Source organism: Pseudophryne corroboree, chromosome 4 (assembly GCF_028390025.1).
Source record: "Pseudophryne corroboree isolate aPseCor3 chromosome 4, aPseCor3.hap2, whole genome shotgun sequence".
NCBI lineage: Eukaryota > Metazoa > Chordata > Amphibia > Anura > Myobatrachidae > Pseudophryne > Pseudophryne corroboree.
The window spans coordinates 79,228,625-79,254,953 of NC_086447.1; the positions used below are offsets into that span (position 1 = coordinate 79,228,625).

Consider the following 26,329-nt stretch of genomic DNA (forward strand, 5'->3'; position numbering starts at 1 on the left):
CTTGTCATGCTGCAGTCACTTACTTGTATATAGCGTTTGTATGATTACTGCTTTCATCTTAACTCATGCAGAACTATGGGGGTAGGGATGCCGGAGATTAGGTGAGTAGTCTAACCTGCCCCTTGTACCCCCCATACCCTAACCCTTCGTCCCCGCAGCCTAACCCTAACACTCCACCTCACAGCCTAACCCTTCATCCCCGCAGCCTAACCCTAACACTCCACCTCACAGCCTAACCCTTCATCCCCGCAGCCTAACCCTAACACTCCACCTCACAACCTAACCCTAACCCTTCATCCCCGCAGCCTAACCCTAACACTCCACCTCACAGCCTAACCCTTCATCCCCGCAGCCTAACCCTAACACTCCACTTCACTGCCTAACCCTCCCCACTCTGCGCCTAACCCTAGCACTCCCTTCCTGCAACCACCCATATACTGACTAAATCTACCCCCCGTCCCAAGGCTAACCCTAACCAGTCCCAGCATACTTACGTCCGGTATACCAACTGTCGGAATTCTGGCACCGGCATTGCATTTGATGTTGGGATCCCAGTGTCGGTCTTCTGACTAAGTGTCGGCATTCCGACTGCAAGCATCCCGAATGTCGGTATGTTTTTTTAAATAATTATTGCAAAATTGTACTTAGAACTTTATAACTGGTAGACAATCACCCGTCTGAGAGCAATAAACTTGGGTTGAACCTAGAATTTTGTTTTAGAGAATCCTGTTGTTTATCTTATCATTGGTGGCAGAGATCTAGGTCCAAACCCAAAACACAAAACCCGAAAAGTGTCCACAGCACATCTCTAAACATGATCAGGTGTAATCTATAGAGCCAATCCTATGAACTTTGAAACCTTGGAATGTAGCCATGTATTACATAATAAATATAGGACATAGTATAATAAATAAATTATGTGAAAATGAATAATATGGTAACTTCATTTATTTAAAATTTATACACAGTATGTTACGTAGAAAAAATAAAAAATAAAATGCCCATGGATTATTAATTGATGTAGTGTAATTAAAATGTAATTTTAATTAATGTAAATTGTGCCTATTTAGGTGAATTTATATATATATATATATATATATATATATGTACATTAGTGCTGTTTAAGATGCATGGCCACTTTGAGTTAATTAGCCAGCATAGATATACAGTGCACATAGTCAGGGCCGGCTCCAGGCACGTTCGACTAGAGCGGCCGCGCGGGGCGCCACCCTTTATGGGCGCCGCTGGCGCCGCCATCTTTGTGCCTGGAGCCAGCCTGCAGTGCTGCCTGGCCTAAACTTAAGTTGTTGTGTATGCGGCTGTGCGGCGCCTGACGTTAGACGCCGGCGCCGGGCAGCCACGCACACAGGAGTTTAGAAGAGCCGCCCGCGTCCTCAGCGGCACTCCCCCTCCCGCCACAACCACAGGTATCGTGGATCGGGCTCTGTGTGGGGGCACTGTTGGGGCATATCTTTCACTGTGGGGCAATTATGTATCTGGAAATGTGGGGGCATGTATGTCTGCATTGTGGGGGTATATCTTTCACTGTGGGGGCGTTTATGTATCTGGCACTGTGGGGGTATATCTGCACTGTGAGGGCATTAATGTATCTGGCACTGTGGGGGCATTTATGTATCTGGCACTGTAGGGGCATATCTGCACTGTGGGGGCATTTTATGTATCTGGCACTGTGGGGGCATTTTATGTATCTGGCACTGTGGGGGCATATCTGCATTGTGAGGGCATTAATGTATCTGGCACTGTGGGGGCATATCTGCACTGTGGGGGCATTTATGTATCTGGCACTGTAGGGGCATATCTGCACTGTGGGGGAATTTTATGTATCTGACACTGTGGGGGCATTTATGTATCTGGCACTGTGGGGGCATTTATGTATCTGGAACTGTGGGGGCATTTATGTATCTGGCACTGTGGGGGCATATCTGCATTGTGGGGGCATTTATGTATCTGACACTGTGGGGGCATATCTGCACTGTGGGGGCATTTATGTATCTGGCACTGTATGGGGCATATCTGCACTGTGGGGGCATTTTATGTATCTGGCACTGTGGGGGCATTTATCTGGCACTGTGGGAGGCATTTATCTGGCACTGTGGGGACATTTATCTGGCACTGTGGGGGCATTTATCTGGCACTGTGGGGACATTTATCTGGCACTGGGGGCATTTATCTGGCACTGTGGGGGCATTTATCTGGCACTGTGGGGACATTTATCTGGCACTGGGGGCATTTATCTGGCACTGTGGGGGCATATCTTGCACTGTGGGGGCATTTATCTGGCACTGTGGGGGCATTTATCTGGCACTGGGGGCATTTATCTGGCAATGTGGGGACATTTATCTGGCACTGGGGGCATTTACCTGGCACTGTGGGGGCATTTATCTGGCACTGGGGGCATTTATCTGGCACTGTGGGTGCATATCTGGCACTGTGGGGGCAATTATGTAGCACTGTGGGGTCATTTATCTTGCACTGTGGGGTCATTTATCTGGCACTGTGGGGTCATTTATCTTGCACTGTGGGGGCATTTATCTGGCACTGTGGGGGCATTTCTGTATCTGGCACTGTAGGGGCATTTATGTATCTGGCATTGCTGGGGGGCATGTCATGTGTTGCTGGCACTGCTGGGGGCATATCTGGCACTGTGGGGTCATATCTGGCACTGTGGGGACATTTATGTAGCACTGTGGGGTCATATCTGGCACTGTGGGGTCATATCTGGCACTGTGGGGGCATTTATCTGGCACTGTGGGGGCTTTTCTGTATCTGGCACTGTGGGGGCATTTCTGTATCTGGCACTTTAGGGGCATTTATGTAGGGACATATCTGGCACTGTGTGGCCATTTATGTATCTGGCATTGCTGGGGGGCATGTCATGTGTTGCTGGCACTGCTGGGAGGCATGTCATGTGTAGCTGGCACGGCTGGGGAGCATATCATGTAGTGTTCCCGCTAGGTGTCTGTGGCTAGGCAATGTATCTAACGTGCTCTGCCTGGCGCAAAGTGTCTAACGTGCTCTGCCTGGCGCAAAGTGTCTAACGTGCTCTGCCTGGCGCAAAGTGTCTAACGTGCTCTGCCTGGCGCAAAGTGTCTAACGTGCTCTGCCTGGCGCAAAGTGTCTAGGAGGTTCTACCTGGTGCAATGTGTATTAACTGCACTACTGTGTGGTGTAATGCGAATTGCCACTATTATGTGGCCACGCACCTTCCCCACGAAGCAACGCCCCTAAATTTTTGCTGCGCGCCTTCGGCGCGCACTGTCCATGCTTTACCATGTAGGTAGATGAGCAACAAGCATTACAGTATGTACATCATTTTGCCCTCCTAACTTAAAAATGTGCCCTCCCTGCCCTAAAAAGTGAACACTATCGTGTAGCTGGCACTGCTGGGGGGCATATTGTGTGTAGCTGGCACTGCTGGGGGGCATATCATGTCTATCTGGCACTGCACATTGTGTATCTGGCACTATACTGGAGACATTATATGTATCTGACACTATACTGGAGACATTGTGTGTAAGGAACACTACTGTAGCTGTAATGTGTAAGGCTGCTAATTGTGTGCGTAGAGGGGGTGTGAAAACACATTTATTTATAGTCTAATAATATGAAGTCCTGCGGCCACGCCCACTTTCCAAGAGGCCACGCCCACTTTCCCTGGAGCGCGCGAGCGCATGGCGGGGGGGGGGGGGGGGGGGGCGCTTTTACATGTTTTCGCTCAGGGTGCTAGTAGGCCTGGAGCCGGCCCTGCACATAGTGCACGAGACAGGTCATCAGCTCTCATAGTGACAGTTGAGAGTGATGGCCTGCAAGAGCGGTAAAATGAGTCCCTTGTGAGGACCGCGAGACAGGGGAGAATCAACCTGCAGGAGCGGGAAAGACTACTCACACGCGCCGAAAGAGCTGACCCTGAGCCGCCGGAGGTGAGGAGATGGTTATTGGCAGCGGGGAGAATATGGAACCAATGGGAGGCTGCTGATCAGTGCGAGCCGGACTTAGCACTGCAGTAAGATATAAGGGGGCTCATCTGCGCTGATTGGCAGTCTAGAGTTCCCTTGGTGAGAGCTCAGTTCCTGGGTGCATTCCCCGCTGATGTAAGAGCTGTAACATAAGGGCAGAGGAAGGCTCTGGGGCTGGAGGCTGATGACGCTGCCTATATTGCACAGGTGAAATAGCTGGGCACATCAGAAAGGGTAACCTCACCCCCCGCAGCTGTAAACATAAGTGGGAGACTGGGGAGCACCATAGGTGCTAATGCCGCTACAACTGAGCAAGGAGTAGCTACAAAGACTGAAGTTAGTAACTCCTGGACACTGCATGAGAATGACGGATAACCAGTGCAGATGGTCGTTGGTGCCAGAGTTGAGAGAGTGGACAATGCAGCAGTACCAGAGCAGTGCAGCAGTACCAGAGCAGCACAGCAGTACCAGAGCAGTGCAGCAGTACCAGAGCAGCACAGCAGTACCAGAGCAGTGCAGCAGTACCAGAGCAGCACAGCAGTACCAGAGCAGTGCAGCAGTACCAGAGCAGCACAGCAGTACCAGAGCAGTGCAGCAGTACCAGAGCAGCACAGCAGTACCAGAGCAGTGCAGCAGTACCAGAGCAGCACAGCAGTACCAGAGCAGCACAGCAGTACCAGAGCAGTGCAGCAGTACCAGAGCAGCACAGCAGTACCAGAGCAGTGCAGCAGTACCAGGGCAGCACAGCAGTACCAGAGCAGCACAGCAGTACCAGAGCAGCACAGCAGTACCAGAGCAGTGCAGCAGTACCAGGGCAGCACAGCAGTACCAGAGCAGCACAGCAGTACCAGAGCAGCACAGCAGTACCAGAGCAATGCAGCAGTACCAGAGCAGTGCAGCAGTACCAGGGCAGCGCAGCACAAGGCAGGTCTAGAAAGAGAGCAGAGAGCCCATCTACCTAACCAAGGATTGGTGAGAATCATTAAATGCACTCACCTGCAACACAGTCAGACAGTAGCTTATTAAAACATAGACACTAATTGACTTCAGCTTACTATTGCTGGACATTAATTACAGAACAGTTTAACATAGGGCACTTTCAAAAGTGACATAACAAGTGCTACCAGACAAACATAAACAGACTTTGGCAACATTTAAAGCTACATTGATTGCGACTAAGGGATCTGGCTATACAAAGTAATGCCCCTTTCACATCGCACAAATAACCCGGTAGCGACAGGGCATATTGCCGTGTCGACACGGGTCAGTGTGCGATGTGAAAGCACTTTCGGCGAATTAGCAGGTCGCCTGACCCGGTAATTCAACCCGGTATAAAAGAAGGATTATACCCGGGTTGAATACCGGGTTAGGTGCAGTGTGAATGGGAGCCGCGTCGATGCGACACGGTTCCCATTCACAGCATAGGGAGAGGCGGCGCAGGAGATGAGCTCATCTCCCCTGCTGCTGCTGCGCCCCCCCGCTGCTATGGCAACCGACCCGGTATATTGCCGGGTCAGAAAGCCATCAAAGGAGACCAAATGCCGGATCCCACCCGGCAAGGACACGTTTCTCTTACTGGGTGGGATGCGGCATTTGCGATGTGAAAGCGGTATAACTGTTAAGACTCGGAGCACAGCCAGACAGTTTAGCAACAATTGTTGCAGCATAGAGACACAAAACAGAAACAACTACTGTTTGGTGAAGTAACTGTACTTTATACAAGGAACCCCCCAATACAGCATGTCTGGATGCATTAATTGACATCAAACTATTTCATAGTGTGCACGGATTTAAATACTGTAACCCATACAACTGAGAAAATACCTAAAGAGCTTTTGCATTAAGTACCATGAGTTAAGGTCTTGAGTATATTTAAATGTTGATCCATTAATATGTATATTCTTAAGCAGTGATTTTGTAATTGAGGTATGCATAAGTGATTCTTGTCATGCATGGCATTTAACCTAGAGACCCGGGTACTCACCAAGGATTATTTTTCTCTATTGCCTAAGGCAAAATTTGGTAGCTACCAAAAGGTAATTTTTGTATTGCATGCAGGTAAAACTGTATAGGCCTTGAGGGTAGGTTTAGAAGGGGAGTGTAATCTACAAATTGTATTTTCTTGTTATATTATACTCTATGTAATATTATTTAACTTTATTCAAATTAAATGTTATCACATTTATTTACACACAAGAAAGCAGTGTAGAGTGTTAATAGTTTATATAGCACAGGGAATACGACAAGAATTTTCTGATGTCCCAAGCTAGCACTGTAAAGTGTAGAAAATTAAAACATTAGGTTAAGCTTGGGTGGGGGCACATTACCTTAATAGTCTAGAAGTGCATAGTATACTATTATTATACGTAACCAAGGGTTATATCCACCTTTGTGGCTATATGTTTTCACAAATCTGTTTGTGATGTTGAAGCTTGTTTCATATTATGCTCTAGGCTTTAATTTAAACCTAGGATCAAGTACAGCAGCACCCCTGGAATTATATGGTAGCTCCTCTGGACTTATACAGCAGATAGGCAGCACCCCTGGACTTACTGTATACAGTATAGGCAGCAACCCTGGAGAATTACACAACACAGAAGACAGGCAACAGCAACCCTAGACTTAAACAGCAGAGGGGCAGCATCCCTGGACTGATAGGGCAGAAGGGCAGCACCCCATATAGGGGCAGCAGCCCTGGAAAGATGTGGCAGACAATGAAAAGATGTGGAAGATGGAATTGTCCTTGGGCTCTGCCACTCACCCTTATGTTGTATAAACAGCACATGCACTCTTCAAAAAAACAATAATTTCAGTGACAGAGTCTGCCACACAACTGTGGCTGAAATGATTGCTTTGTTTGGGCCCCCACCAAAAAAGAATCAATTAATCTCTCCTTGCACAAACAGGCTCTACAGAGGCTAGATGTCATCCTCATCCTAAGGTTCCCCCCTTCAGTATTTACATCCTCATCCTCACAGAGAAATATTATTCAAACAATTCACATCATTTATGTTTCAGTGGACTGCTTATGCTATTACCCAAAGTTTCTAAACTTGACAATGACTTATGATGAATGTGCTGCAGGTGACATATAAGGAAGGATGTTTCTAGGTGGTTAACATTCTTAGCCCTACTTATTATGGATTGACAAAGGCAACACATGGCTTAACACCTGTTGTCTTGATTTCTGGACAAATAATTCCACACTGAAGAGGTGGCTTTTTTGATATTTTGCCCAGGCATGACAATGGGGTTTTTCATCCCAAGGACAACAACTGTCTCCGCTGGTGCCTTATTCAAACAAACCACATCACCATCAGAATCCTCATCGTCAACTTTCTCCTCAGTGCCAGCTATACCAATATCCCCCTCATCCTGGTGTACTTCTACAGTGACATCCTAAATATCAATATCAGCAACTGGAATGGTGGTGCTCCTCCCAGCACCTGCAAGGTTTATTTTTTTTATTTTTCGAGGAGGAGGGCTTCCATCTTCATGAGAAGTTGAACCACCGGTCATGAACATAGGCCAAGGCCTTAGCCTTTCCTTGCCACTTCGTGTCGTGAATATCATATTGTCAATTTTATGTTTCTTATCAGATAGTTTCCTTTTTTTTGTTCTTAATTTTTGCTTCTTGGATTTTACATGCCCTCTATGACATTGGGCATCGGCAGACGACATTTATGGAATTGCACCGTCAATGTCATGACTGTTGGCAGCAGCAGATTCAGCACTAGTACTAGGAACTGGAAGTGGTTCCTGATCTTTCACTATTTTTTCCTGCAAATTTTTGTTCTCCATTTCATAGGACAGCACCCCTTTATTTTGTAGCACACAGAACAGTGCCCCTTTATTTTCACAGCACCCCTGTAATTTTACAGCATGCAAGACAGGGCCAGCACCCCTTTATATTCACAGCACTCCTATATTTTTACAGCATACAAGAAAGGGCAAGTGTACATTTATTTTAACTGCACCCCTGAATTTTTACAGCATACAAGACAGGGCCAGTGTACATTTATTTTCACAGCACCCCTGAATTTTTACAGCATATAAGACAGGGCCAGTGTACATTTATTTTCACAGCACCCCTGAATTTTTACAGCATATAAGACAGGGTCAGTGTACATTTATTTTCACAGCACCCCTGTATTTTTGCAGTTTACAAGACAATGCCAGCACCCCTGTATTTTCACAGCATATAGGAGGACAAGGCCCAAGTACAGCACAGCAGCCTTGACAGCAACACCCACATACAGCTGCAGCACCCCTAACAGCACATGAAACACCAGTGACAGCCAGGACAGCACCCCTAACATCACAGGGACACCACAGTGACAGGATAGCACCCCTAGAGAGCACACACTGACCCCACCCGATGCCACCACCCACAGAGAGAGACAGAGGTCTGTCTCCTTCACTCTCTAAGTCTGGACTTAAAATGGCGGCGACACACGGCTCCTTATATGGAATTCAAAACCCACAAGAATCCAACAGCGGGATGATGATGTTTTGCCTCGTTCTGGGACCCAAGTCTGGTGGGAAGTCCCGAGTCAGGCTCGGTTCCCGGCTTGGAACGTGAAGTTTGGGGGGGTTCGGTTCTCAGAGAACCGAACCCACTCAACTCTAGTCATGTTGGAGGGAATGCAGTTGTACTAACCTTGCAGTGTACATTCCACCACACAGCGCATTGATACTGATTACATATTTATGAACATATGCGATTAGTATTGTGATGGGCAGATTTTCCGATAAATGCTGTCCTTCGCGATGAGCTCCGGTCCCTGGACTTCTGGGTTTATGACCTGGGAGTCCATCTGCGCATGCACAGAAGGACGTGGCGCCGCAGAGCATGCTCGGGGAATCGGTTCTGATCCTTCAAACCAGTGCAACGTGGAATGAAACCCATAGGCTTCTATGGGGTAACACCAGCTATAGGCCCACTCTGTGCTGTGTAAGATCACTGCTGGATGCTCTGCAGTAAAATCACAACTTTCATTTCATCTTGCAACCTCTTGTTCTGGGGGGAAAGGATGGAGCCTAGTTGGATGCTCTCAGATAAGGCAACATGAAGGACTGACATCTTTGAGGCAGGACATCACCCATAATACCTCACCTTCCAACAGTACCATTTTAGCCGGTACAGTACCATTTTTTATGGTCTGTACCGGCAAACAGGGGCTTTGTACCGGGTGCAGTGCCTCTGGCTTTCTATAGATTTCTATAGCAGCACTGCAGGGACATGCCCCCTTTTCCCGTGACCACGCCCATTTTCCTCATTCTTACTGGTTTTTAGAGATGTTATAGTATATGTAATACTCCATGACCCCAGTAATTAAAGCGATATACAGTAAACAATGCAGTAAAATAGATATGCATGACAGTCATTCATTTTTTCAGTTCGCTAGTCACATTATCCATTGACCTGTTTATCTCGCCTACACTAGTTTAGCTGTACTGTTACACTATGGGGTCAATCCTATTAGCCGTCAGTCCCCTTGCAGCGTGAGTATAAGCCACATTTATGGTACCTATGGACTTTTTTTTTGCAGCCCCAAATAGCTACAGTATGTACAAAAATCTGTGAGTGCGGAGCGAGATTGGATTAGGACAGCGGCGAGTTGCAGTGCCATTGCCAACGTTTCTGCAACATTGCAACAGCTACTCACGACTATCGCATATAATAGGATCAACCCCTGAGACTGCAATTCTGCATTCCAGTACTTCTTACCGTCTGCCAATGGTGGCACCAGCCACCTTTCACTGTTTGTAGTAATATAGAAACAGATCATCATTTAACCCCTTCATTACAGTAGGTGTATTATAGTAAATTGAAGCTTACCTGGTGAAGTGTTTCATAAGGTTTCTTCATGTCCATAAGGTGGATGTTTCCGATGATAGGAAATGGCGTGGGACCAGGAGGGAAATTGTGATAAATGTTTCTTTTGCGTCCATAGTAAAGTATTGCCACGAAAATGCATAGGATGATAGACAGTATAGTGACTGGGTCGGCGATACTCATGGTGTCGGCAAAGCTTTCTCCTATAGAAACAGTAAATTGAATATCAGTGTGATGTCTGCCATGAAAACAGCTTCAAGGGGATTAGTGCTGTTTTGAACAATGAGAGATAATAGTGTGAGGGAAGGAAAAGCACAAGAACATCTGCATTGTGAATAGGACACAAAATGTAAAGAAAAGGCAGAAGAAAGTCCTGCTCTTGAGAGCTGAAAATCTAAAGGGGAGTGGGAGACAGACAGGAATGATACAGGGGAGAGAGACAGTAATCAAGCATGATGGATAACTGGGTTAAGATTAGGGATGTGCGGTTGGCCATTTGTGCTGGATTTGGATTTGGTTCTAATTTGTCGGACGGTTTTGGATTTGGATTTGCCAAACTGCCGTGACTGGTTTGGGATTTTTTTTCAAAAATGTACAATAAAAAGCTATTAATTTGTGCCTTTTTTTTGCTCCTAGAGTATTATCAACCTCAACAACATTAATTTCCAGTCATTTGCCGACAGTTTTGACCACCTTACAGCAAATGTTGTTTTCATCCACTTTAGGCCACCGTCTGCAATGAGCTGGCTGGTTTACTAAGTGACAGAGCAGCGGCACAAACCCATATAGCATATCTATGACACACAGCAGTGGAAGAAATGAACAGTGGTGCAAGATTAAATTGTCTTTGGGCCCTTCCCACTCACCCTTATGTTGGATATTAAAAAGGACATGCACACTTTAACAAATCAAACCCTCCAGTGACAGGGAAACTATGTGAATCACAATGTTAGATGCATTGGAAGAATGCATACTAGGGTACAGCGCACCCCCTTGTGCAAACAATAGAAATTAACAATATATTTTATATAACTTGCATCTACTTGCAAACTGCATGAATCATATGGTTAGATACATGTGAAGAATACGCTCTATGGTACAGCACACCAAATAGTACATACAATAGAAATTCATTGATGATATATTTTATATAACTTGCAGCTAGTTTCAAACTGCATAAATCACAGGGTTAGATGCACGTGAAGAAAGCGCACTAGGGTACAGCACACCAAACAGTACAAACAAAATAAGTTATTTAATTATATATTTTAAATAACTTGCAGCTCCTTTCAAATTGCATGAATCATAGGGTTAGATGCACGTGAAGAAAGCACACTAGGGTACAGCACATGAATAGTACAAACAATAGAAATGAATTATATATTTTATATAACTTGCAGCTCCTTTCAAACTGCGTGAATCATAGGGTTAGATGAAAGTAAAGAAAGTGCACTACGGTACAGCGCACCCCCTTTTGAGACTCTGAGTTTGGAATGGAGGCAGCACAGTTGTAATAACAGCAAAATCAACACAGCATACAGTGTACCCCCTACAGTACAGCCCGTTGTGAGACTCTGGACAAAGCAGTTGCAGGCTTGCAGCAGTGTATCCCCTATACATATACTTTAATATACTGACAGACTCAGTCTAGTATATGGATCATTTATGTTCCACTTCCCTTCTCTTGCTTTATACTAAATGTCCCCCTAAATATAGATTATTTTATACAGTTATGTTTTTTTTATTGCAGATCAGTGTGCTGCTGCTCTCTCCAAAAAATGGCTCATAGTCTCGTCTGCGGCACCTTTTATAGAATTCAAGTCCCGCGAGAATCTGACGCCGGGACCATGACATTCAGCCTCGCACTGGGATCCCAGTCTGGCAGAAACAACCGAGCCTCAGGCTCGGGTGCGCTTGGATTCCAGTATTCGGGCGGTTTGGATTCCACAGATTCAGAAGCGCACATCCCTAGTTAGGATGAGAGCTGGGAGTTTGAAGTTTTTTCGAGAGATGGAGAATCTGTTAGGCAGAGGGAGAGAGTTCCAGTGGTAGGATGCAGCATGGGCAAAATCTTGGATGCAGATGTGGGAGGTAGTAATCAGTTGGGAGGAGAGACGACATTCGTTTATGAAGCGAAGTGGGTGGGCAGGAGTAGGAAGGTAGATGAGATCAGTTATAAAAAATAGAAGAGGAATACTTGAGGGCTTTGTAAGTGAGTGTGAGGAGTTTGATTTGGGTTCTGAAATAGAGAGGGAGCCAGTGTTGGGTTTATAGGAGCGAGAGAGGTTGGAAACAGGGAGGTCACTTTAAAACATTGCTAATTTTCCTGCAAAGGAGTAATCTAGCTAGATGCAGCAGAGCAAATTCTGTGTTGCAAACTAGAAAAGGGGGCAGCATGGTTCGCTTTCTGGCAGTTGCACGAATTCCAAACCACTGGAAGATACAAACCGGGTTTTGGTTCGGTTTGGTTCAGATCCACAAAATTTGTGTGGATTTAGGATTCTGGAGAACCACACATCTCTAGCAGAGATGGAATCCAAATAGCACTAAATGGCAAATGGAAGTTAACTGAAGGAGAGAAGGACGTAGGTAATCTGGACAAGGTCATACCAGCAGATAATCAGAATGGTGACCTTAGAAACTAGAGACTAATCACCTAGCAAAGATCACCAGGTGCAGATCCCTTTTATAACATTAGGGGGTGGAGCTATAATCACCTAGCAAAGATCACTAGGTGCAGATCCCTATTATAGCATCACAGAGTGGAGCTATAATTACCTAGCAAAGATCACTAGGTGCAGATCCCTATTATAGCATCACAGAGTGGAGCTATAATTACCTAGCAAAGATCAACAGGTGCAGATCCCTTTTATAGCATCAGAGGCTGTATCTCTCGGTTGGGGACACTACCAGGACAATTGGAACACTGTGATCAAAACCTTAGCAGTTATTATTACTAGACCCATACAAAAAGTTAGGACGCACACTAATGTCCAATTTGTGCATTAATCATCAGTCCCCACAATCATGATACATAATACCATGGTATTTCAAACCACATTAAGAATGCTATATTCATATCCATTGCATCACAAATCAGATTGTCTCTGATCCATCTACACACAAGTCTGCTCACACATATACTTTAATGAACATACTGTAGATCTGGAAACAGCCTGTCGTTACTTTGCATCATATTCCTGGCTATTGCTTTTGCACAAAGATCAAACAGTACTTATTTCTTGGTGGTAGCTGTGGCATCACAGACACACTTTCTTTTCCCGCACCTATATTCCTTACCCCTCATTGTTTCCTGCACATTCCAGTCACAGAGATAAAGCACCAATTTCAAATAGAAGCCAATCAGAATGCATCCACCTGAGTAACAAACGGGTATAAACTGCACAGACACAATCATTATCCCTGGTGATGGCTAATGAGCTGAAATGTAGAGGATATCAATATCACCACTGCCTTGCTGCTCACTATTCATCATCTGGAACCCACTGAGCTGTCACACAGCAGGTTGCTCTTGGAGACCTCTAGAAGATAAAGCCAGAGAGAATGGAGTGCACTGCACTTGCAGGACCAAGGATTGACTCCTCAGGAGCACACAACTTAGAGGCTGATTTCTGCAAACAGAACCCTTCCTCCCTGTGGCATAAAACCTAACCTTCCGTTTGGTGCTTAAACCTAAATACCCCCCTCACCCTGCGCAGCCTAACCCTAGGAGTCCCCGGCATACTTATAGTCGGTATGTCGGGATTCTGGTGATGGCAATCTGAGCAATGTCGGGATACCGGCTTTGGCATTCTGGCCATGTGTCAAGGTTCTGGCACCGGAATTTTGACCGCTGCATCCCAACGGCAAGCATCCTGACTGCATCCCTTCTGAATTCTCCAGAAGACTCCCATAATATAGGTGTCTCTACAAGGTACAGTAAGTCTGCCGGCAGCCCATCGAGTGAAGTTGGTGATGACACTGCTCCAACCTCCAACCCCCCCTTGCATGCTCTGCAGTAACTATAATCGAGGCTGTGCATAGTGGGGAGTGGGCTGCAATGACCCGACTATGGCACCACACTCCCCCAGCACTTCTGTCTCTTTCTCATCCACACCTCCAAGCTGGCTGCCCTATCCCATATCCATAAAGTTGGCAATCACAGCACAGAGCTATCATTATACGGACACATAGCTATCATAAATCAGGTGCAGCACAGTGTACCCCCCCCCCCCCCCCATTTTACCTGTAACCAGGGTCGGATTAACAATGGGGCGTATGGCGCTGCAGTTCCAGGACCCCATTGAAATTAGGCCCACAGGATCTCCTGTAGTGCAGCTAGTAGTGTTGACCGGAAAAAAACTCAGCTCACTCACCTTCCGGCTGCCCATTCACTCCCATGCCAAACTGGCTGCCCAACGTCCTGAATTTGCTGGAGGTACTGCCCCCAGATCCGTCCGAACCTCTGCGCCCAGACCTTTCCGAGGCACCACACCATACTACCCGAAGCACCACCCCCAGACCCATCCGAGGATCCACACCCTTTCTCACCCAAAGTAAATGCGAATGCTTACCATTCCTGCCACTTCCAGTGACAATCACATGCCTCATGAAAGAAGGGAAGGGTCTGGGGCAGGAAGCTGCTGTCTTTTAGGAGATCCGTGGCTATAAGAGCTGAGTGGGTAGTAAGGGTGTCTGTCAGTAAAGGGTGTCTTAGTAAATTGTATCTGTCAGTAAAGGGTATTTGTGTTAGTAAATTGTATCTGTCAGTAAAGGGTGTCTCAGTAAATTGTATCTGTCAGTAAAGGGTGCTTGTGTTAGTAAATTGTATCTGTGTTTGTCAGTAAATGTGTTTTTGTATATAAGTGTGTCTCTGTCAATATGTGTGTGTCCATAAGTGTGTCTGTATTAGTGTGTTTATGTCAGTAAGTGGAAGCTATGTCAGTAAGTGGAATGTGTCAGTAAGGGGTGTCTGTGTCCATAAGTGATATCTGTCAGTAAGTGGTGTCTGTGTCGGTAAATTGTATATTTGTCAGTAAGAGGTGTCTGTGTAGGTGTCAGTAAGTGGTGATTAAGTGTCAGTAAATCTGTGTCAGAAGGTGGTGTGTGTCAATAAGTGTGTGTCAATACAGTGTTTCAGTAAGTTTGTCTGTGTTAGTAAGAGGGTCTGTATCAGTGTGTTTGTGTCAGTAAGTGTGTCTGTGTCAGTAAGCAGTGTCTGTCAGTAAGTGGTGTCTGTGTCAGTAAGTATCTGTGTCAGTAAGTGTTTCCAAGGAGCCCTCAGGTCCCGGTCTGCTCTGTTTTGCCCCCATCTCTGCTCCCTTTCCCTATCTGCACTGTATTGTCCCTATCTTTTGTAATCTTTCCATATCTGCTTTGTTTTCCCCTATCGTTGCCTCTACTTTCCACCAGCTTTGCATGTTGATACAGTATTTGTAATATATGGTGGTCACTGCAATGCTCTCTGTATTATATGGTGGTCACTTCGATGCTCTCTGTATTATATGGTGGTCACTGCGATGCTCTCTGTATTATATGGTGGTCACTGCGATGCTCTCTGTATTATATGGTGGTCACTGTGATGCTCTCTGTATTATATGGCATTCACTGCAATGCTCTCTGTATCACATGGCTGTCACTTATACTCTGTATTATATGGTGGCCACAAACTTTTTCTTGTTATGGCTCAACTATTAAGTTGTTAAAAGTAGGCACTAGCTATGACCTCCATGGAGATAGCCACACTCATGGCACAGGGCACACCCACTGTTTAGACCACACCCCCACATCACAAGTCACACCACCACTGCACTTGACACGCCTCCTACCGAGGCACACAATAGGCCCTTCTAAAACTTCAGCTCCAGGCCCATGTGGACCTTAATCTGGCACTGCCTGATACCATAAACTGGACACCTTCTCCTGACTCCCACTACCATGAATAGGTACAGCGAGATCAGCAACACCTACCAACCACCATAAAAATAAGTATACAGTACTAAAATAAAACTGAATTAAAAAAAAAAAAGCATTATCACATTCTCAAATTTTAATAAATTGAAAATTTTGACTTTTACAATTTAAGCAAATTGGCCAACTGAGCACCGTGGATCCACTTAAACATATTTCATGGGGTGTGGATCATTAGATCGACAGTGTTTTTGTCGACAATGTTTAGGTCGACCACTATAGGTCGACAGTCACTAGGTCGACAGGGTTGGAAGGTCGACAGGGTTTTAGGTCGACATTTGCTAGGTCGACAGGTCAAAAGGTCAACATGAGGGTTTTTTGTGTGTGTGTGTGTGTGTGTGTGTGTGTGTGTGTGTGTATCGGTCTCTTCATAGAGTGACCGGGAACCCCAATTAGTGCACCATGTCCCCTCGCATGGCTCGCTTCACTTGGCATAGATTACCATTCCAATCGTAGTCCACATGGATCGTTAAGTATGAAAAAGTTCAAAAAAAGAAAAAATGTGAAAAACTCATGTTGACCTTTTGACCTGTCGACCTAACACATGTCGACCTAGAAACCCTGAAGACCTAGAAACGCTGTCGACCTAGAAACCCTGTCAACCTATAGTGGTCGACTTAAACATTGTCGACCTAGACAGTGTAGACCTAGACAGTGTAGACCTTCAGACCAGATCCCGCTTCATGACCCTTTAAGCACAGATTAGCAAAGTTAAATCCTTCAGCAAATCTCCAGTGTAGTCCAGGAGCTGGTGCAAAGACATTCAAATGCAAAAATGACAATATAAAAAATGTATGTGTTTGGAGGTTGTATTTTTATATTTCTATGTGCATTTTATCTGCAATTACTTTGTGGTATACTTTTATGTATAACTAATAAAATGTATACTTCTGTATTTGCTTAAGAAGTTGATAAATATTAGAGATGAGCGCCTGAAATTTTTCGGGTTTTGTGTTTTGGTTTTGGGTTCGGTTCCGCGGCCGTGTTTTGGGTTCGAACGCGTTTTGGCAAAACCTCACCGAATTTTTTTTGTCGGATTCGGGTGTGTTTTGGATTCGGGTGTTTTTTTCCAAAAACACTAAAAAACAGCTTAAATCATAGAATTTGGGGGTCATTTTGATCCCAAAGTATTATTAACCTCAAAAACCATAATTTACACTCATTTTCAGTCTATTCTGAATACCTCACACCTCACAATATTATTTTTAGTCCTAAAATTTGCACCGAGGTCGCTGTGTGAGTAAGATAAGCGACCCTAGTGGCTGACACAAACACCGGGCCCATCTAGGAGTGGCACTGCAGTGTCACGCAGGATGTCCCTTCCAAAAAACCCTCCCCAAACAGCACATGACGCAAAGAAAAAAAGAGGCGCAATGAGGTAGCTGTGTGAGTAAGATTAGCGACCCTAGTGGCCGACACAAACACCGGGCCCATCTAGGAGTGGCACTGCAGTGTCACGCAGGATGGCCCTTCCAAAAAACCCTCCCCAAACAGCACATGACGCAAAGAAAAAAAGAGGCGCAATGAGGTAGCTGTGTGAGTAAGATTAGCGACCCTAGTGGCCGACACAAACACCGGGCCCATCTAGGAGTGGCACTGCAGTGTCACGCAGGATGTCCCTTCCAAAAAACCCTCCCCAAACAGCACATGACGCAAAGAAAAAAAGAGGCGCAATGAGGTAGCTGTGTGAGTAAGATTAGCGACCCTAGTGGCCGACACAAACACCGGGCCCATCTAGGAGTGGCACTGCAGTGTCACGCAGGATGTCCCTTCCAAAAAACCCTCCCCAAACAGCACATGACGCAAAGAAAAAAAGAGGCGCAATGAGGTAGCTGACTGTGTGAGTAAGATTAGCGACCCTAGTGGCCGACACAAACACCGGGCCCATCTAGGAGTGGCACTGCAGTGTCACGCAGGATGTCCCTTCCAAAAAACCCTCCCCAATCAGCACATGATGCAAAGAAAAAGAAAAGAAAAAAGAGGTGCAAGATGGAATTGTCCTTGGGCCCTCCCACCCACCCTTATGTTGTATAAACAAAACAGGACATGCACACTTTAACCAACCCATCATTTCAGTGACAGGGTCTGCCACACGACTGTGACTGATATGACGGGTTGGTTTGGACCCCCCCCAAAAAAGAAGCAATTAATCTCTCCTTGCACAAACTGGCTCTACAGAGGCAAGATGTCCACCTCATCTTCACCCTCCGATATATCACCGTGTACATCCCCCTCCTCACAGATTATCAATTCGTCCCCACTGGAATCCACCATCTCAGCTCCCTGTGTACTTTGTGGAGGCAATTGCTGCTGGTCAATGTCTCCGCGGAGGAATTGATTATAATTCATTTTAATGAACATCATCTTCTCCACATTTTCTGGATGTAACCTCGTACGCCGATTGCTGACAAGGTGAGCGGCGGCACTAAACACTCTTTCGGAGTACACACTTGTGGGAGGGCAACTTAGGTAGAATAAAGCCAGTTTGTGCAAGGGCCTCCAAATTGCCTCTTTTTCCTGCCAGTATAAGTACGGACTGTGTGACGTGCCTACTTGGATGCGGTCACTCATATAATCCTCCACCATTCTATCAATGTTGAGAGAATCATATGCAGTGACAGTAGACGACATGTCCATAATCGTTGTCAGGTCCTTCAGTCCGGACCAGATGTCAGCATCAGCAGTCGCTCCAGACTGCCCTGCATCACCGCCAGCGGGTGGGCTCGGAATTCTGAGCCTTTTCCTCGCACCCCCAGTTGCGGGAGAATGTGAAGGAGGAGATGTTGACAGGTCGCGTTCCGCTTGACTTGACAATTTTGTCACCAGCAGGTCTTTCAACCCCAGCAGACCTGTGTCTGCCGGAAAGAGAGATCCAAGGTAGGCTTTAAATCTAGGATCGAGCACGGTGGCCAAAATGTAGTGCTCTGATTTCAACAGATTGACCACCCGTGAATCCTTGTTAAGCGAATTAAGGGCTGCATCCACAAGTCCCACATGCCTAGCGGAATCGCTCCCTTTTAGCTCCTCCTTCAATGCCTCCAGCTTCTTCTGCAAAAGCCTGATGAGGGGAATGACCTGACTCAGGCTGGCAGTGTCTGAACTGACTTCACGTGTGGCAAGTTCAAAGGGCATCAGAACCTTGCACAACGTTGAAATCATTCTCCACTGCACTTGAGACAGGTGCATTCCACCTACTATATCGTGCTCAATTGTATAGGCTTGAATGGCCTTTTGCTGCTCCTCCAACCTCTGAAGCATATAGAGGGTTGAATTCCACCTCGTTACCACTTCTTGCTTCAGATGATGGCAGGGCAGGTTCAGTAGTTTTTGGTGGTGCTCCAGTCTTCTGTACGTGGTGCCTGTACGCCGAAAGTGTCCCGCAATTTTTCTGGCCACCGACAGCATCTCTTGCACGCCCCTGTCGTTTTTTAAAAAATTCTGCACCACCAAATTCAAGGTATGTGCAAAACATGGGACGTGCTGGAATTTGCCCATATTTAATGCACACACAATATTGCTGGCGTTGTCCGATGCCACAAATCCACAGGAGAGTCCAATTGGGGTAAGCCATTCCGCGATGATCTTCCTCAGTTGCCGTAAGAGGTTTTCAGCTGTGTGCGTATTCTGGAAAGCGGTGATACAAAGCGTAGCCTGCCTAGGAAAGAGTTGGCGTTTGCGAGATGCTGCTACTGGTGCCGCCGCTGCTGTTCTTGCGGCGGGAGTCCATACATCTACCCAGTGGGCTGTCACAGTCATATAGTCCTGACCCTGCCCTGCTCCACTTGTCCACATGTCCGTGGTTAAGTGGACATTGGGTACAACTGCATTTTTTAGGACACTGGTGAGTCTTTTTCTGACGTCCGTGTACATTCTCGGTATCGCCTGCCTAGAGAAGTGGAACCTAGATGGTATTTGGTAACGGGGGCACACTGCCTCAATAAATTGTCTAGTTCCCTGTGAACTAACGGCGGATACCGGACGCACGTCTAACACCAACATAGTTGTCAAGGCCTCAGTTATCCGCTTTGCAGTAGGATGACTGCTGTGATATTTCATCTTCCTCGCAAAGGACTGTTGAACAGTCAATTGCTTACTGGAAGTAGTACAAGTGGGCTTACGACTTCCCCTCTGGGATGACCATCGACTCCCAGCGGCAACAACAGCAGCGCCAGCAGCAGTAGGCGTTACACGCAAGGATGCATCGGAGGAATCCCAAGCAGGAGAGGACTCGTCAGAATTGCCAGTGACATGGCCTGCAGGACTATTGGCATTCCTGGGGAAGGAGGAAATTGACACTGAGGGAGTTGGTGGGGTGGTTTGCGTGAGCTTGGTTACAAGAGGAAGGGATTTACTGGTCAGTGGACTGCTTCCGCTGTCACCCAAAGTTTTTGAACTTGTCACTGACTTATTATGAATGCGCTGCAGGTGACGTATAAGGGAGGATGTTCCGAGGTGGTTAACGTCCTTACCCCTACTTATTACAGCTTGACAAAGGGAACACACGGCTTGACACCTGTTGTCCGCATTTCTGGTGAAATACCTCCACACCGAAGAGCTGATTTTTTTGGTATTTTCACCTGGCATGTCAACGGCCATATTCCTCCCACGGACAACAGGTGTCTCCCCGGGTGCCTGACTTAAACAAACCACCTCACCATCAGAATCCTCCTGGTCAATTTCCTCCCCAGCGCCAGCAACACCCATATCCTCCTCATCCTGGTGTACTTCAACACTGACATCTTCAATCTGACTATCAGGAACTGGACTGCGGGTGCTCCTTCCAGCACTTGCAGGGGGCGTGCAAATGGTGGAAGGCGCATGCTCTTCACGTCCAGTGTTGGGAAGGTCAGGCATCGCAACCGACACAATTGGACTCTCCTTGTGGATTTGGGATTTCAAAGAACGCACAGTTCTTTGCGGTGCTTTTGCCAGCTTGAGTCTTTTCAGTTTTCTAGCGAGAGGCTGAGTGCTTCCATCCTCATGTGAAGCTGAACCACTAGCCATGAACATAGGCCAGGGCCTCAGCCGTTCCTTGCCACTCCGTGTGGTAAATGGCATATTGGCAAGTTTACGCTTCTCCTCCGACAATTTTATTTTAGGTTTTGGAGTCCTTTTTTTACTGATATTTGGTGTTTTGGTTTTGACATGCTCTGTACTATGCCATTGGGCATCGGCCTTGGCAGACGACGTTGCTGGCATTTCATCGTCTCGGCCATGACTAGTGGCAGCAGCTTCAGCACGAGGTGGAAGTGGATCTTGATCTTTCCCTAATTTTGGAACCTCAACATTTTTGTTCTCCATATTTTAATAGGCACAACTAAAAGGCACCTCAGGTAAACAATGGAGATGGATGGATATGGATACTAGTATACAATTATGGACGGGCTGCCGAGTGCCGACACAGAGGTAGCCACAGCCGTGAACTACCGCACTGTACTGTGTCTGCTGCTAATATAGACTGGTTGATAAAGAGATAGTATACTCGTAACTAGTATGTATGTATAAAGAAAGAAAAAAAAACCACGGTTAGGTGGTATATACAATTATGGACGGGCTGCCGAGTGCCGACACAGAGGTAGCCACAGCCGTGAACTACCGCACTGTACTGTGTCTGCTGCTAATATATAGACTGGTTGATAAAGAGATAGTATACTCGTAACTAGTATGTATGTATAAAGAAAGAAAAAAAACCCACGGTTAGGTGGTATATACAATTATGGACGGGCTGCCGAGTGCCGACACAGAGGTAGCCACAGCCGTGAACTACCGCACTGTACTGTGTCTGCTGCTAATATATAGACTGGTTGATAAAGAGATAGTATACTCGTAACTAGTATGTATGTATAAAGAAAGAAAAAAAAACCACGGTTAGGTGGTATATACAATTATGGACGGGCTGCCGAGTGCCGACACAGAGGTAGCCACAGCCGTGAACTACCGCACTGTACTGTGTCTGCTGCTAATATATAGACTGGTTGATAAAGAGATAGTATACTCGTAACTAGTATGTATGTATAAAGAAAGAAAAAAAAACCACGGTTAGGTGGTATATACAATTATGGACGGGCTGCCGAGTGCCGACACAGAGGTAGCCACAGCCGTGAACTACCGCACTGTACTGTGTCTGCTGCTAATATATAGACTGGTTGATAAAGAGATAGTATACTCGTAACTAGTATGTATGTATAAAGAAAGAAAAAAAAAACACGGTTAGGTGGTATATACAATTATGGACGGGCTGCCGAGTGCCGACACAGAGGTAGCCACAGCCGTGAACTACCGCACTGTACTGTGTCTGCTGCTAATATATAGACTGGTTGATAAAGAGATAGTATACTCGTAACTAGTATGTATGTATAAAGAAAGAAAAAAAAACCACGGTTAGGTGGTATATACAATTATGGACGGGCTGCCGAGTGCCGACACAGAGGTAGCCACAGCCGTGAACTACCGCACTGTACTGTGTCTGCTGCTAATATATAGACTGGTTGATAAAGAGATAGTATACTCGTAACTAGTATGTATGTATAAAGAAAGAAAAAAAAATCACGGTTAGGTGGTATATACAATTATGGACGGGCTGCCGAGTGCCGACACAGAGGTAGCCACAGCCATGAACTACCGCACTGTACTGTGTCTGCTGCTAATATAGACTGGTTGATAAAGAGATAGTATACTCGTAACTAGTATGTATGTATAAAGAATGAAAAAAAAACCACGGTTAGGTGGTATATACAATTATGGACGGGCTGCCGAGTGCCGACACAGAGGTAGCCACAGCCGTGAACTACCGCACTGTACTGTGTCTGCTGCTAATATATAGACTGGTTGATAAAGAGATAGTATACTCGTAACTAGTATGTATGTATAAAGAAAGAAAAAAAAACCACGGTTAGGTGGTATATACAATTATGGACGGGCTGCCGAGTGCCGACACAGAGGTAGCCACAGCCGTGAACTACCGCACTGTACTGTGTCTGCTGCTAATATATAGACTGGTTGATAAAGAGATAGTATACTCGTAACTAGTATGTATGTATAAAGAAAGAAAAAAAAACCACGGTTAGGTGGTATATACAATTATGGACGGGCTGCCGAGTGCCGACACAGAGGTAGCCACAGCCGTGAACTACCGCACTGCACTGTGTCTGCTGCTAATATAGACTGGTTGATAAAGAGATAGTATACTACTAATATTATATACTGGTGGTCAGGTCACTGGTCACTAGTCACACTGGCAGTGGCACTCCTGCAGCAAAAGTGTGCACTGTTTAATTTTAATATAATATTATGTACTCCTGGCTCCTGCTATAACCTATAACTGGCACTGCAGTAGTGCTCCCCAGTCTCCCCCACAATTATAAGCTGTGTGAGTTGAGCAGTCAGACAGATATATAATATATATAGATGATGCAGCACACTGGCCTGAGCCTGAGCAGTGCACACAGATATGGTATGTGACTGACTGAGTCACTGTGTGTATCGCTTTTTTCAGGCAGAGAACGGATATATTAAATAAACTGCACTATGTGTCTGGTGGTCACTCACTATATAATATATTATGTACTCCTGGCTCCTGCTATAACCTATAACTGGCACTGCAGTAGTGCTCCCCAGTCTCCCCCACAATTATAAGCTGTGTGAGCTGAGCAGTCAGACAGATATATATAATATTATATATAGATAATAGATGATGCAGCACACTGGCCTGAGCCTGAGCAGTGCACACAGATATGGTATGTGACTGAGTCACTGTGTGCTGTGTATCGCTTTTTTCAGGCAGAGAACGGATTATATTATGTACTCCTGGCTCCTGCTATAACCTATAACTGGCACTGCAGTAGTGCTCCCCAGTCTCCCCCACAATTATAAGCTGTGTGAGCTGAGCAGTCAGACAGATATATATAATATTATATATAGATAATAGATGATGCAGCACACTGGCCTGAGCCTGAGCAGTGCACACAGATATGGTATGTGACTGAGTCACTGTGTGCTGTGTATCGCTTTTTTCAGGCAGAGAACGGATTATAAATAAAAGTGGTGGTCACTGGTCACTATCAGCAAAACTCTGCACTGTACACTACTGAGTACTCCTAATGCTCCCCAAAATTAGTAAATCAAGTGTCTCTCTAATCTATTCTAATTCTAAACGGAGAGGACGCCAGCCACGTCCTCTCCCTATCAATCTCAATGCACGTGTGAAAATGGCGGCGACGCGCGGCTCCTTATATAGAATCCGAGTCTCGCGATAGAATCCGAGCCTCGCGAGAATCCGACAGCGTCATGATGACGTTCGGGCGCGCTCGGGTTAACCGAGCAAGGCGGGAAGATCCGAGTCGCCCGGACCCGTGAAAAAAAACATGAAGTTCTGGCGGGTTCGGATTCAGAGAAACCGAACCCGCTCATCTCTAATAAATATAACTAGAATAGATTAATTACTTTAAATAACACCAACTGGACTTTCTACACTTATAGTAAGGACTCACCTTAGAGTCTGCAGAGGGCACGGCTGGTACAGAAATCTCACCAACTCTCAGCAAGTCAGTTTCGGCTGTACCGTATTTATAGAGAGATCTAACTCATAATATCAAAGGTATGAAAAGGACAAGTTCTCTCACCCAGAGTAAACAGTTTTGCAATAAAGTTTTTGTAAACTTGCCAGAAAACTCCTTAAAGATACACTGAACACAAGAGCAAAGCGGAGATAATGATTTAGTATTATTGTACTGTACAACCGTGAGCCACATCAGAGGCGGAACTGCCGGAGACAATGGAGTCATTTGCCACTGGGCTTCAGCCTGAAGGGGGCACTTTTTCCATTGGCACCATAGGCAAACAAGGGGGGTTCCGGTTGCCCAGAAACCCCCCACGTCTTAGCCAGCGGCTCAAATTATGACCACAGTAGCAATAGAATTTAATACAATTACTAGAGCTGCCATCACAACATGCAGTTTTATGGACAGAGCGGAGGTACTACACATGCCCAGTGTAGCAGTTTCTTCTTCCAAGTTTGCTGTGTGTGCGAATCTGAGCCCTTAGGCAGTGCACTGGGTGTGAGAGTAGCTGCCAGGAAGAAGAAACAGGCGCCTTACCCTGAGGTGGGAGAATGTGTGCTTAAAAAATGCAGTACTGTCTTCTACTGGTTCTATTATATTTATTTGTTTATTTACTGCTCTTGTGACCATTTATTTCCTCTGAAGTCTCCACCAGTGAAGGCGCGCTGAGACAGAGAGGCAAGTATAGGTGTAACTCCCCTTTTTGCAAAGACAATGATAACCAGTTGTAAAGGTACAAGGCTATCATATTTGTCAGAATGGCAAAGGAGATAAATTGATACAAGCTGTCCTTTCCTTATGCTCCAACTACACGAAGGCAGGTTACAATTTGAAGCAGTATCAAATAGTGTCACACACTTAGGGGACGATTTATCACCATCCGTATCCAAGGATGCGGATAGCATGTGATAAAATCAAACGAATCCTCATAGGATCGACCGAATCCTTGGATGCATATATATATATATATATATATATATATATGTGTGTACCAAGGAAGCTGTCAGTGCCACAGATGCAGTATCTCTAATATCAACACTAGTATTAGGACCAAACAGTAAAATTACTAAAAAAACTAAAAAGAACTGCTTAGTGGGCACTCCCTATAGTTTATTAGGGCGTCAGCCTATTTACCTCAGGTAAGATAAGGCACTGGTATAGATGCCTTGAATAAAAGTGTGTGGACAGGGAATGAGGTACTACAGGCGACCACTGGTGCCAGATAATATTATAAAAACTAGGCAGTTTAGTAAAAAAGGAAAATCATTTATTTATGAAGCACTAAAACAAACCCAGGTCTTAAAAAGGTGGGAATTAATACAGAAAAAATACATACACAAAAACGCATAAAATACTCATAAAAAAAAAAAACTCCAAGAGAAAAGGAGCATAAAAAGTAGGATTTGATGAAGTCCACACAGGACGAAACGCGTTGGTTGCTACCTTGATCTAACCTCAAACACTTATACCCCTTTCACATCGCACAAATAACCCGGTACCGACACGGCATATTGCCGTGTCGAACCGGGTCAGTGTGCGATGTGAAAGCACACTGGCCGATTTAGCGGGTCGCCTGACACGGTAAATCAACCCGGTAAAAAAAGAAGGGTTTTACCCGGGTTGATTACCGGGTCAGGTGCGGTGTGAATGGGAGCCGTGTCGATGCGACACGGTTCCCATTCACAAGATAGGGAGAGGCGGCGCTGGAGATGAGCTCATCTCCCGACGCCGCCTCCACCCCCGCCCCTGCTGCTGCTGCGTGCTCCGTTGTTATGGCAACCGACCCGGTATATTGCCGGGTCGGAAAGCCAGCAGCGGAGTGCAAATGCCGGATCCCACCCGGTAAGTACACGTTTGTCTTACCGGGTAGGATCCGGCATTTGCAGTCTGAATGCAGCATAAGTTAAGATATTTACTCCTCTTTTCTTTGAAATTTGATTGCTTTATTCCTGTATATTTTATGTCCTACTTTTTATGCTCCTTTT

At 45.8% G+C, this 26,329-nt stretch overlaps 1 protein-coding gene across 2 annotated transcripts in view; it reads right to left on the reverse strand.

Annotated features, from left to right (window-relative positions):
• The window catches only part of LOC134908932 (cytochrome P450 2C5-like), a 140,420-nt gene extending 116,037 nt beyond the window's left edge, over window positions 1-24,383 (reverse strand). For both annotated transcript variants that reach the window (XM_063915185.1, XM_063915186.1), the window contains exons 1-2: window positions 24,276-24,383; window positions 9,820-10,019 (exon numbers count right to left, since the gene is read on the reverse strand). In XM_063915185.1, the coding sequence (XP_063771255.1) occupies window positions 9,820-9,999 (180 nt within the window). In that variant the 5' untranslated portion in view covers window positions 10,000-10,019; window positions 24,276-24,383. The remainder of the gene's footprint in view (window positions 1-9,819; window positions 10,020-24,275) is intronic.
• Window positions 24,384-26,329: the final 1,946 nt, after the last annotated feature.